Source organism: Podarcis erhardii, assembly GCF_964252035.2.
Source record: "Podarcis erhardii genome assembly, chromosome: 7".
NCBI classification, from domain to species: Eukaryota; Metazoa; Chordata; class Lepidosauria; order Squamata; family Lacertidae; genus Podarcis; species Podarcis erhardii.
Window position 1 is genome coordinate 4,737,499 of NC_138511.1, and position 12,697 is coordinate 4,750,195.

General features: G+C 48.1%; 1 protein-coding gene across 2 annotated transcripts in view; it reads left to right on the plus strand.

Annotated features, from left to right (window-relative positions):
• Positions 1 to 12,697, plus strand: part of KCNIP3 (potassium voltage-gated channel interacting protein 3) — a 118,675-nt gene that overhangs the window by 7,115 nt on the left and 98,863 nt on the right. The window contains exon 1 of one of the 2 annotated variants that reach the window (XM_081870067.1): positions 4,973 to 5,135. The exons of the other annotated variant lie outside the window; for it this stretch is intronic. Within the exon in view, the coding sequence (XP_081726193.1) occupies positions 5,130 to 5,135 (6 nt within the window). The 5' untranslated portion in view covers positions 4,973 to 5,129. Of the gene's footprint in view, positions 1 to 4,972; positions 5,136 to 12,697 lie in introns of those variants that run through there. 2 annotated transcript variants of the gene reach the window in all.

Consider the following 12,697-nt stretch of genomic DNA (forward strand, 5'->3'; position numbering starts at 1 on the left):
CAGCAAGCTTTTGAGCCACCAAGAGCTCTTCATCGGGCTGGATGTTACATAACTTGGGAGGCAGGAAGTGAGAGAAAATCTGGCTCTGTATTGATGTTGCAATGTCTGCATTGGTCAAAATTCATTTTTGTTGCATAGTCTTAGAAGTTGTGTGGCTCTGGGGGTTGCCATGAAGAAAGAGCATCTGGGCTTTGGAAATTTCCCACTATGCTCCTGTTCTGCATGGTTTGACAATCTCTCCTGCTCCAGGGATGAACAGAATTGCCCTTTCTGATTATGGTGGACCAAACAGGAGGTACCAGGATGAGAATCCTGCAGCAATGACTTAGAACGGAAGGTGAGAGGTGGGGTGCCAAATGTTGGCCTCACAACAGAGCACTGTTGCATCACTGCCTGAATGCACCCTAGATGTATTTGATCTCACTGTCAGTCAAGGGGGAACTTTTAATGTGAAACTATGCTTGCTGGTGTCTGTGCTGAGTTTTCAAATTCAATATTGGGGTGCAGACTGCCCTGTTTCCTCAGTTCTTGTCCTTCTTGGTTGATAAAAGTTAGGCAGGGGGTAGTTTCAGGGACTGGTGAATGCCTTGTTGCCAAAGCAAAGCCTCAAAGGAGGCTGTGTTGTGCTTCCTTCTTAAGAGGGCCTCCCTGGACCCAGAAGTTTACACTATAACTATAGCTCAGTTGCAGATATTCCCTTTGGGGCAAAGTACTCAAGATGTGGGTAGGCACAACTTCAGACATGCTTGGAGAAAGCAGAGTACAGTGGTGCCTCGGGTTATAGACCCTTCAGGTTACAGACTCCGCTAACCCAGAAATAGTACCTCGGGTTAAGAACTTTGCTTCAGGATGAGAACAGAAATCGCACGGTAGCGGCAGTGGGAGGCCCCATTAGCTGAAGTGGTACCTCAGGTTAAGAACAGTTTCAGGTTAAGAATAGACCTCAATAATGAATTAAGTTCTTAACCCGAGGTACCACTGTATCTGGACCCATTTTAATCCAGCTTCAGGCCTGGATTTGGCACTGAAACTGCCTCTGTCACCATGATTGATGACCCTTATCAGGAGAGAAGGAGAGCAACCATGTAAATAAACCATGATACCTCTATAGCTTCTGATGCCATTGACCGTAGTATCCTCCTGGACCACCTTCAGGGATTGTGTGTTGAAAGCCCTGCCTGGTAGTAGTGGTTCCGATCCTATCACCAGATGCTGTTCCTGCTCACTCCCCTGGGGATTGACTTGCAGGGTCCCACAAGGCTCAGTCTTCTCTCCCATGCTCTTTGAGATCTAATTGAAGCGGTTGGGAGCATCTTTAGGAGATTTGGACTGAGGTGTCACCAATATGTGGATGGCACCAAGCTCTAACTCCCTGCACCACTTGAACTTGGCTTGGGTTTTGCTCTTAGCTGCAATCCTTAAATGTTCTCCAAGCACGATTCCCAAGGCACTAGGCAGAGACAGCCTGCCCTCACCCCCTAGGTGTTAGAATAATAGAATCATAGAATCATAGAATGATAGAGTTGGAAGAGACCACAAGGGCCATCGAGTCCAACCCCCTGCCAAGCAGGAAACACCATCAGAGCACTCCTGACATATGGTTGTCAAGCCTCTGCTTAAAGACCTCCAAAGAAAGAGACTCCACCACACTCCTTGGCAGCAAATTCCACTGTCGAACAGCTCTTACTGTCAGGAAGTTCCTCCTAATGTTTAGGTGGAATCTTCTTTCTTGTAGTTTGGATCCATTGCTCCGTGTCCGCTTCTCTGGAGCAGCAGAAAACAACCTTTCTCCCTCCTCTATGTGACATCCTTTTATATATTTGAACATGGCTATCATATCACCCCTTAACTTCCTCTTCTCCAGGCTAAACATGCCCAGCTCCCTTAGCCGTTCCTCATAAGGCATTGTTTCCAGGCCTTTGACCATTTTGGTTGCCCTCCTCTGGACACGTTTCAGTTTGTCAGTGTCCTTCTTGAACTGTGGTGCCCAGAAGTGGACACAGTACTCCAGGTGAGGTCTGACCAGAGCAGAATACAGTGGCACTATTACTTCCCTTGATCTAGATGCTATACTCCTATTGATGCAGCTCAGAATTGCATTGGCTTTTTTAGCTGCCGCGTCACAAGGTTGGCTCATGTCAAGTTTGTGGTCAACCAAGACTCCTAGATCCTTTTCATATGTACTGCTCTCCTCCAGCTCTGCCCAGGTGCCACTAGGCTCCGACTTTATCCCAGCAGGCTCCACCCTGACCTCATCCTAATCTGACATAGAGCGGGGGTGCAATTTCCAGGAAGTTTGTCCCCTCCCCACAACAAAATCCATTAAGGGTTTTCTTTTTGGAACCCCTCACCAGATATCATCAGCTATTAATGCTATTTTTTAGGAGCAGGAGAGATCTCCTGCATCACATGTCCTGATGATGTTATGTGTCTAAATGTGAATATGTATATTCCCAGGAGACAGTAGGGGAATGAAGTTAACATCCCAGAATGTATCTGATGGAACTGTGTGTGCGTGTGCGTGTGCGTGTGTGGTTTATGTGCTGCACACTCATTGTTCCTTAATCTCAGCTTCCTACATCTTAAGATCAAGCCCATGCTGGATCCCTTTGTTTACATCATCTAAAATAGCTGTACCTTTTCTCAACCTCTGTCAAATGCTGGTGGATATGAAAAGTATAATATCAGCTCAGCTCAGAAAGTGGAAGGCTGAGATGAAGCAAACAAGAGGGACAGGCACATCATTCCTTGGAGCAAAGTGACTTTGATGGCACTTTGTAATGTTAACGGTTTGACAGTTTGGTTCCTCAGTTGGACCCGGCTCCTTTTTCCGAAATAAGTCTATAAAAAAGAAAACAGCAAGAAAACAAATGGGACAACCTTGAGGCATATCATACATTTTGGCTAAGTATGGACTACAGTTCCCATTGCTAATGATGGTTTTCTCCAGGCTTAGACATGATTCTTTGATTGAATGGGGTGGAGGGAGGGCTGAGCTATTTATGAGCACTCAGCGCATATCGGAGAGTGTGTAATGCACGAGAGCAATGTAGAATGAGAATACGGTGTATTGGATTGGGGTCTGTTTCCCTATATATCTAGTAACGAAGTCAAACTTGCCATTGGCTGCACTTATGGCTGTAGAGAGGTGAATAGGGCATCAAATAAAACACAGAATGTGTAGTTTTGTGGAGGAATAGTACAGGGGGCTTTAGTTTTGTTTTTTGCACTTTATCTCCCAAGTTACACAAATTCACCCAAAGGGGAAGGGGACTTTGCTACACAACACAAGCTGCAGCAGGGCCAGCCCTACCAGTTGCTGCAAACCACAGGAGGGGAGGGTCCTGCTCACACACTTCCTCCAGGCAGCTGGTTGGCCGCTGTGAGAATGCTGGACTGGATGGGCCATTGGCCCAAGGGAAGGAGTGGGCAGCAGTTCATTCTCCCTCCAGAACCCCCTGGCCATTTTCTTTTGTTGCAGGACTGAGCTAGGATGTGCCTCCCAGTTTACACTGGACTCCCTAAAGAGGGATCCTCCCAGGTGCAATGGAAGGTGCGATCCCATCTCCATGTGGAAGAAAGATGCAGCTTCTGGTCCAGTTAAGTTTTGTGCATTCATGGAATGGGAAGGGCTGCTATCTTGCCCTTTGCCTCAGGCAGCAGAAGGTCTTGGGGTGGGTCTCTGAAACCTCCTTAGTTATTGCCTGCAGGAGCTCTGTCCTTCTTAGCTAATCAAATGAGCTCCCACTCAACATTGAATTAGGAGCTAGAGCACCATGGAATGTTCACAAATCTCCCAGCTGCTGAGATATTTTCAGCACAAAAACTGTCCCCATGTAAATCCTAGGGAGAGACTGGGTGGTGTGTTGTTGGTGGGATGGGGTTCAGTAGAAAAGGGAGTAGACGGTGGCACCACAGATAAGCAGGCTATGTGAGTGAGCGGAGGAGGGGGAAAGGCTCAGATAAGGTACTGGATGCAGATACTGTATATGCCTTTGCAAAGGGCCTCCACTTAGGAATCAGTTCATTTTATGGATGCTTTGTATTGCTATTTATTCAGCTGAGATCACAGAATTGTAGAGCTGGAAGGGATCCCAAGTCATCTAGTCCAACCCCCTGCAACCCAGAGATGGTTAGGCTCTATAATTTCCAGCCACTGGAAAATACTCATTATGTCAGACTCCTAATGCCGGCTTTTCTTGGCACATGAGCCTGAGATGGCTGGTGCTACGTGTGGCCCTTGAGGCATGTTTCGCTGGCACTTGAAACCCACAAGCAGGTTGGCTTCTCCCTGTGCTGAGCTCTTGGTGTGAAGGTGCTCAGGACAGGGAGAGACAGAGGAAGCAGGCTCTAGGACTGCCTCCCCCAGCCTGGTGCTTTCCAGCTGTTTTGGACTGCCAGCCTCAGCACTGTATGACTGCCTGGTGGCAATTGGAAAAGGCTGTTCTAAGGCTGAGTCCCAGCAGAGTCCAGCTAAGCTCCGTCTCCGACATCATTTAATTAGAAATAGAAATATCAGTAGGCATCCATTGCAAGTTCATCCAAACTCCTGTTCCCATCAAAGTAGTTGGGCAAAGATGGGATGAGAAATGGCTCCGGCGGCCGCAGCAGAATGGGGATGACAAGGACCAAGGGGAATCTCCGGCAGTGCCAGGGGCTGCCAACTACGACCCAGATGCACAGACAGAACCCAACTCTTTAGGGGGGAGGGCATTTGGGCAGAGGCGGCCTTCCTCACCCCTCGGCCCCGCCATCGCCTCCCGCCTCCCTCCTTCAAGGAATCGGTGAGAAGGCACAGGAGCGGGGTGGGCGAAGGGAAGTTGGCAACCCCCGAGAGGCAGGAGGCTGAGAGAGCGGGGCGCTGGGCTCTGGCTCGCTGCCCAGGAGCCACCTGCCCGCCCCTCCCGCTCGCCCGGGGCGGGGGCGTTGCGGGGCCGAGGAGCCGAGGGAGTTAACGCAGGCAGGCGGGGGGGGTTCGCTCGGCATCGGCTCAGCTGCCGGCTTGGGAGGGGACGAGCCGCGCTCCGCCGCCGCCGCCGCCGGTGCCCAGCGCGTTACATCACGGCCAGCTCCGCCACCGCGTCCTCTTGCCGCCGCCGCCGCCCCACGGAAGCTCCGCCAAGCCCGCCATGCAGGTAAGGGGGTCCGGGGGGGGGGCGCGTCCGGGTGCCCCTCGGGGTGGGAGGCGGAAGGGAAAGTTTGTCTCCGGGGTGGCAGCCCCCCCATCCTTTGGGGGCGCCGGAAGCGGAGCCCAAAGTGGGAGAAGGAAGCGGGTTCTGGGAACTGTTGCTGTTGCTGCTTTTAAAGTGCTTCTCCGCACTTCTGATGTTGAGACCACAGTCGGGTTTCGTTTCAGCCTTACAACAATCCTGCAAGGTAGCTTAGGAGGGTGGAGGAGGGAGAAAATAGAAGGTCAGCGAGGGAGTTTCTTAGCCTGCTCAGCGATCTCCAAACTTGCTGCTTTGTGATTGCCCCCTTTAAAGTGCTCTAGGCGGGGTGGGGGTGTCAGCCCCCCATCAGAACAGGTTCGGGTGGGTCTGCAAAGGCAGACCAGGGTGCAACAAGGGCACTAGTGGTGCAGCAATAAAACTGCTAGCACATTTGCAAAGCTAAGCAGGGTCTGGTTTCAATTTGCAAGGGGGACCTGTTTTGAGATTCCTGCATTGCAGGGGGTTGGATAGATGACCCTCAGCGTCCCTCCCAACTCTACAGTTCCATAATTCTCTACGACAGGAGCTCCTGTTTCCAGGACTGGCTGCTGAGTGAAGGGGCCATAAGTTAGGCAAGTCTAGGTTTGAATCTGGTCTCTGGCTCACAAGGTGGCCTCTTGCAGCCATCTGATAATAAGAGGACTGTCCTATCCTACAGGGTTGTTGCAAAGATCACTGAAATAATGCACATGGACTTGGGCTTTGAACAGTTGAGAACGCTGAAAAGTGTTGTTATAGTCGGTATTCATTTAAGGACATGCATCCACCAGGGATCCAACGAAAGCCTGGAAGGTTGAAGCGGGGCATTTTGGGGCTGGCAGCTGAGGCTTCCCACTCCTGCCTGCACTGCAAAGTCCACTGCACACTCAGCTTATATAGGGATTTTTCTAGCATTCTCCCCCCTGCCTTTCCCCCCCTCACCATCTTTAATTGCCATCTTTTCCATCCACTCTCCAGACCTACCACTTCCCCAAATTAAGGCAAAGCAGCCAGATCATCTGCATTTTGTTTTTAAGAAGAAAATTAAAATTAAAAAGCAAAGCAAAAACAGGAGCACAGGAGCCAAGGAAGCGTGCTTATACCAAGTCAGACACAGCTCAGAATTGCCAAGACTGACCGGCAACACCTCTCCGGGTTCTCTGAGTGGGGGGAATTCCCAGCTCTTCCTGGAGAAGCCAGAGGTTGAACCCAGGACCTTTTGCCTGCAAAGCAGGTGTTCTTCTGCTATTCTTCTTCTACAGCCTTTCCCTCAAAAGATTTTGAGTCAATTATGACAGTACCCTGCTGCAGAGAATCTTTTCTCCCAAGGAACTCAAGGTGGTGCCCATGGTGCTCCTCCCCATTTTATCCTCACAACAACCTTGTGAAGTAGGTTAGGCAGAGAGAGAGAGAGAGAGAGAGAGAGAGAGAGAGAGAGAGAGAGACTGGCCCAAGGTCACCCAGTGAGCTTCACAGCTGAGCGGGGATTTGAACCCTGGTCTCCCAGCACTCTAACCATCATGCCACACTAGCTCCCCACCCTGCTCCCCACATGCGCAGCAGCTGGCAGGAATCTGGTACTGTTCACATAAATTTCCTAGGGAGGGAAAGTGGGTCTTTCTGTGCCTAAAATGGAGCATTCCCACAATTATTCCACTACAGGAAATCACTCAGAATGTGACAAGAAGAGGTCAAAACTGGCCCTTTCTTGCCAAGTAGCTGGCGAAATGGGCAACTCTGGAGCAAGCCTGGAGTGACAGGAGCCTGTCAGAGGAGCCTGGAAGTCAGAGTGGCCTCCTTGGGTTTTTTGAGGTCACTTGGCATGCAGTCTTTCCTTGTTTTCCACAGAGGAGACTTTTTCTCCTCTTCACATTATCATCATCACCATTGACCTTAATTCCCCAGTTCTGACCCGTCTCCCATGCAATCTGCCAAGGCAGCATGTGAGCAACAAGTTGGTGTTGCCTAAGAGTGTGAGCTGCTTCTCACCTTAACCCCTGCCACTGGGCAGCTGTGTGCTACAAAGCCACTGCTCTCAGCCTCTGCCCCTCAATTGGGGGGGGGGGGATAATTACAGTCACTGACTCACCTTGCAGGGTTGTTGTAAAAATGACTGAGATAATGTCGCTGAAGGGGCTTTGAACACACAAAAGATGCTCTAAAAATGCTGCCTATATTTTGGCTGCAGCTCAGCCGCAGAGCACCTGTTTGCCTTCAGAAGGTCTTATGTTCAATCTCCAGTGGCCACAGGCAGGGAGAAGTGGGGAGGGGGGCTGTCTGAAACCCCCAAGAGCCACTGCCAAACAGTGTTGACAGTATTGAGCTAGCTGGGCCAATCATCTGACTTGGTATAAGTCAGTTTCCTGTGTTCCTATTGGAGGAAGAGTTATGGCTCAGAGGTAGACCACCTGTTTAGAATGCAGGTCTTCCCAGGTTTAGTCCTTGTCATCTTCAGATAGGGTTGGGAGAGACCCCACCTGAAATCCCAGAGAGCTGCTGGCAGTAAAGGAAGACAGTTGAGGTTTCATTCTGGGGCATAATTTAGCCCAGGCCTTGCATGTTAGCGGTAAGTAAGTTCCACGGAGTTTGATGGACTGTGCATGGGGCTGCCACCTGAGAGTTAGGGCTCAGAGCAACTGCTGCACCACCTCCCAGTTTCAGTGACCATTTTGTGTATGCTGACTGTCGGCTGTGCTGCAGTGCTAGCCCTATTCCACCCCTGGGTATGTCCCTCTTTTTTATCGCCTTCACTCCCCTCTTAGCTTGTTCTCAAAATCTCTTCCAGTTAGTCTGTGCAGTATCATTTGTCTGAGCATCTTTTCCCATGACAAGAGCCCCTATGAACAGTCTGCCCAGGAGATTCTGGAGTTGGGGACTAAGGTTGTAAGAAGGCTGTTCTCACCTGTATCGGTTACAATCAGTGCTGTCTCTGTTCTGCTGCAGTTTGGTTTCTCCCAAATTGTATGTTATTCGTCTCACTGTCCACTATTTAATGTCAGTTGCATAAGTTTTGTAACTATTTGCATAATATAAGTTGCATTCATTTCAATGAAAAGGGAATGTGAAAAAGAATTCTATCCAGGGCTGTTACCAGGGGTCCCACTCTCAGATTTCCTGCCCTTCCCCACCACTTTTAATCATATTGTTTTCTTTGCTGACAAGATGTCTGAGCTCCCTGCAAATCACAGTTGAGACCTGAGCCATCCACCATCATAACATGATCAGAGGCAATTGTGCCCTGAGTCTTGGAAGTACCTACATGCCATGCCCCCAATTCTGTCTGTGGCATTTTGACCTGTGACAGCCATTTCACCACAAGTGCATCACAGTGCTCTCATCGAGGGGAGAGCCTGCATGTGTGAACTTGCTTCTGAGGCTGTTCCAATCAAGTGATTCCTGCACTGCAGGGAGTTGGACAAAAGGGCTCTTGGGATCCCTTCCATCTGTTTCACTATGGCTGCTCATCATGATATCTTAGAAGGCCTTCAGAGAGTGAAGTGGGTTGAGCCACAGTGGCTTGCAATCTTGGCATATCCATAAGAAAACACCACATCAAAACCCAACCTCCCCCACCCCACAAGTCATCCAGAGATGGGGGGGTGGGGTGGGCTAAAGACTGGAGCTTGAAGACCTCGATTCCTGCACTACTTGAATCAGCTGGTCGATTACAGGACTAAGTCCCAGGCTGAATATCTCTTTTTTTAAAAAAAAAAAAAAAAATATTTTTATTGGATTTTCAAAAAAAATTTTTTAAACAAACACAGACATATATCATAAACACAAAACACAAAACAGAATATCTGTAGTTTCATACCCTTACAATCATTACCCTCTTTCCGTGACTTCCCCCCACCCCCCCAACCACCTTCCCATTTCATTAAATATCTCAGCAAGTTATTTGTTCAAATCTCTTAAATATTATTCATATCTTTTCTTATAGTTTATCCTTTATCCATTTTTACTTTAAATCCATTATACACATTAAGTTGTTTCTCTAAGGTCGGCCTAATTTCTCTCCCATAAATTCCTTGCTCTTTATATTAAATCAAAAAAACAATAATATTTCTATTCTAAACCCCAGACTTTTACCACCCTACACTCCCCTCCCCCTCTGTCCCGGTTTTTGCCCCTTCCCGCATTAATGTCCAAAAGAAAAAAAAAAAAAAAGACAAATTTAACCCGGATTTCTCACATCAGAGGCCCTTAGGCCCCAGTTAGTCACTCTCCAGCAGTTTTGTTTATAGTCCTTTTTATTGATCTTCTCTTCTCGAAGGAATTCTGTCACCAGTTCCTCATATTTTTCAAACAAAAACAGTCTTTGTCCAGGATCAACAAATCTCCCATGTTGCAGCTTAAAGAAGAAGTCTCCATCATACTTGTTCGTTCTTTCGTAGCTTAATGTTTCAGTTGTTCCAGGGACTTCCATCTTTCTCTCTCTTTGCAGATTTGTAATCCATTGGTTGTCTTTTTCACTTCTTTTCCTCCCAAAAGTTACAGATATTTGATTACTCTCTTCCTCCTGAACTCCTTCTTCTTTTTCTTCTTTTTCCCCCAGTTCTAAAGTTGTCTCTTTTTCTACAGCTGCAGATTCTTTTTCCATCCGGTTAGCTCCACCAACAGAGTTGTTTAGTTTAAGATTGAAGGTCATCAGTTGTTCTCTCATGGCTAAGCTCTGCTCTTGCAGAGCTCCCACCAGAGAAAACATTTTTTTTATCTCTGCCAGTAGTTTTCCTTCCGCAGCCATTGCAATGTCTTTAGTTCCCTCTAGGGGGATTTCCATCATAGTTCTTTTCCAACAGTTCGTTACTTTGTTATTCAAAATTAGTTTGTTTCCAGTCAATTCGATGTAACACTTTTAGTCCCAACAATATAGTTGTAACACAATTTTAACACAATTTCCAAGCTGACGTCCGTTTGACAGCTCTTTTGACAGCTGTCAAACGCCTTGTTTTTTTCTCTCGGGTTCCCAAGCAGGGCACTGCCCGGGTTCGGGGGGGGGGGTCCGCCAAAAAGCAAAACCTCTGAGATTCCCCTCTCTTCACTCCAGCACAAATAACTTTTTCAACCAATTTATGAAAGTGTTCTTTTTCCTTTCAGCACCAGAGTCTTTCCGACTTAGTGCTCCTCTCCTTACTTTGAGTCTTTTGGTGGGGGGGGGAGTGTGGACTTCCTTTTTAACACATCCCCCGCTCGTACTCGAATTCAATAATAAAACTTTTAGTGCCAAAATTTCCTTCTACTCACAAGTTGTTTTTTCAGTCCAAATTTCAGGAAGAAAGATAGCGCTCTCCGGTCATGGCTCGCGGCTTCGCTCCGCCAAGGCAGCGATCGACTCTCAGCTCCACGCCACTCTCCGGTCCCCTCCGTAGCCTTTAAAAAGGCTCTTCGCGGGTCGGGGAGGGCGCTTAAGGTGCCCACCGAGTCTCCATGTCCGCAGGCTTCAGCGCCTGCGGTTTCTGAGGGTCCCCGTGTCGCCGGCACGGCAAGACCCGTCCTTAACGGAGCCGATTCCCTCCAGAACTCGGAGGGAATCCGCCATTACCCGTTCGCGCTATCCCGGAAGTCCCAGGCTGAATATCTCAACTCAGCCACAGACTTGTTTTGTGTTCTTAGACCAAGCATCCTTCACTTTAAGCGACATTCCTACAACACCATCTGTAACATGTGGATAATCATAATCCAGGGTTTCCTTACAAAAATTATACAAATAGATACATAAGTTCTAAGGATCATTTCTTACTGTTTTGGCTACAGGTTATCTGGGTGACCACAAGCAACCTTTCTCAGACTTGTTTCCCCATGTGTAGAATCTGAATAATAGCAACCTGTTTCATAGGGCTGTTGCAAGAATGAACCTAGGTTGTGGAACCTGTGTCCCTCCAGATGTTTTTAGAGTCCAGCTTCCACCAGCTCCAGTTTACATGGCCAATGGTCAGGAATGCTGTGAGCAACATCTGGAGGCCCAAAAGTTCTCCATCCCTGAACGAGAAGTTGTAACACTCTTTGTGCAGTGGAAGAACCCATATCAGCCATCTCAAATCTACATGCTGACTGGGGCTGACGGGAGTTGTAGTCCAAAACAAGCGGAGGGCGCAAGGTTGGGAAAGGCTGGCAGTGAGACTTGGCTTCTCCCCCCAAATCTGAAATTTCTCCCCCTTCCCTTTGCTCAAACTATTCTTGCTTCCCCCCACATTGGACTCCAGAGTTTCCTATTAGCCTCTGACCCCACCATTCCTCTATCTCCTTCTCCGTTTGTCTCCTTCTTCTTATGCCACACAGTCCTCTTGGGTGAACCCAATGCCAGCTTCAGTGACTGATGCCTTTCTTATCTCAAAGAGCAGCTGCCAGCTGAAGCAGCTGCTATGCCAACTGACCCCCACTTTTTCTGCTGAGGGGGAGGACAACCTCTCTTTCAGGCAGCACAGATGAGAGAGAGGAGGGGGGGGGGACATAAGAAGAGCCTGGCTGCTGTATCAGGAAAAGCATCTCTCTGGTCCAGCATCCTGCCATCACAGCGGCCAACCAAATGCCCTAGTAGGAAGGCTCCCAAACAAGACATGAGCACAACTGCACTCTCCCTATTTGTGATTCCCAGCAGCTGGTATTCGGAGACATTCAGCCTCCAGCACTGGACGTAGAGCATAGCCAGCATGGCTAGTGGCCATTGAGAGCCTTTAGGATATTATTTACAGAACGACATAAGCAAACAAGTAAAACAGGTCCTTGCCTTCACTAAATTTATGCTAGTCTAAAATTACACAAAGGGGTGAATGAAGAGGAAGACATCAGGAGAAGGGAGAGGAGGTTACAAGGGATGAATGCAATAGCCCATGAGATTACACTGACTTCGTAAGAAGAGCTCAGCTGGACCACAGCCAACTAGATGCCCCAAGGGGAAGCCCATAAGCTACATGAGCCCAACTACACCCCACCTTTCCAGTTCCCAGCAACTGGTGTTCAGAGGCTTGTTGTCTCTGACAGTGCAGGCAGAACATGAGCATCATGGCAGAAGAAGACAAGCAATGAAGACCCTTCACCCATTATCTGCTTTAGGTGTACGTTTAAAAGCATAAAGTATGAATGGAGCAAATAATATGTTTGCATGTGTCACAGGGATGTGCTTGTCAGGGAACCTGGATTGTCTGTAGAGCCTGTTAAGTGCACACTTGTGTTGGTAGCAACTCAGAGTGTGAAATGATGACCCAGAGAAAGACCACGGATTCACTGGTTCAAGAGTTTGCACTAAACAAAAGCACAAAGCTGAAAATTGGGAATGACCTCCCCCCCTCATTTTTATGTCAATTGCAATTATAATACAGGAAAAAATAATTGAGTTTGCATTTAAAAGTGAACCTACCTAATTTGCACTTCCTGAAACAATATACAAATCAACCTTCAAAATTCACACTTATCTGATTTTTGCAGAGCTGTTCTCCCAGCCAAGAAATGTATGCAAAAATGCATGTACTAGGGGAAGGTGTGCATATAAATGCATATATTAATGAAAA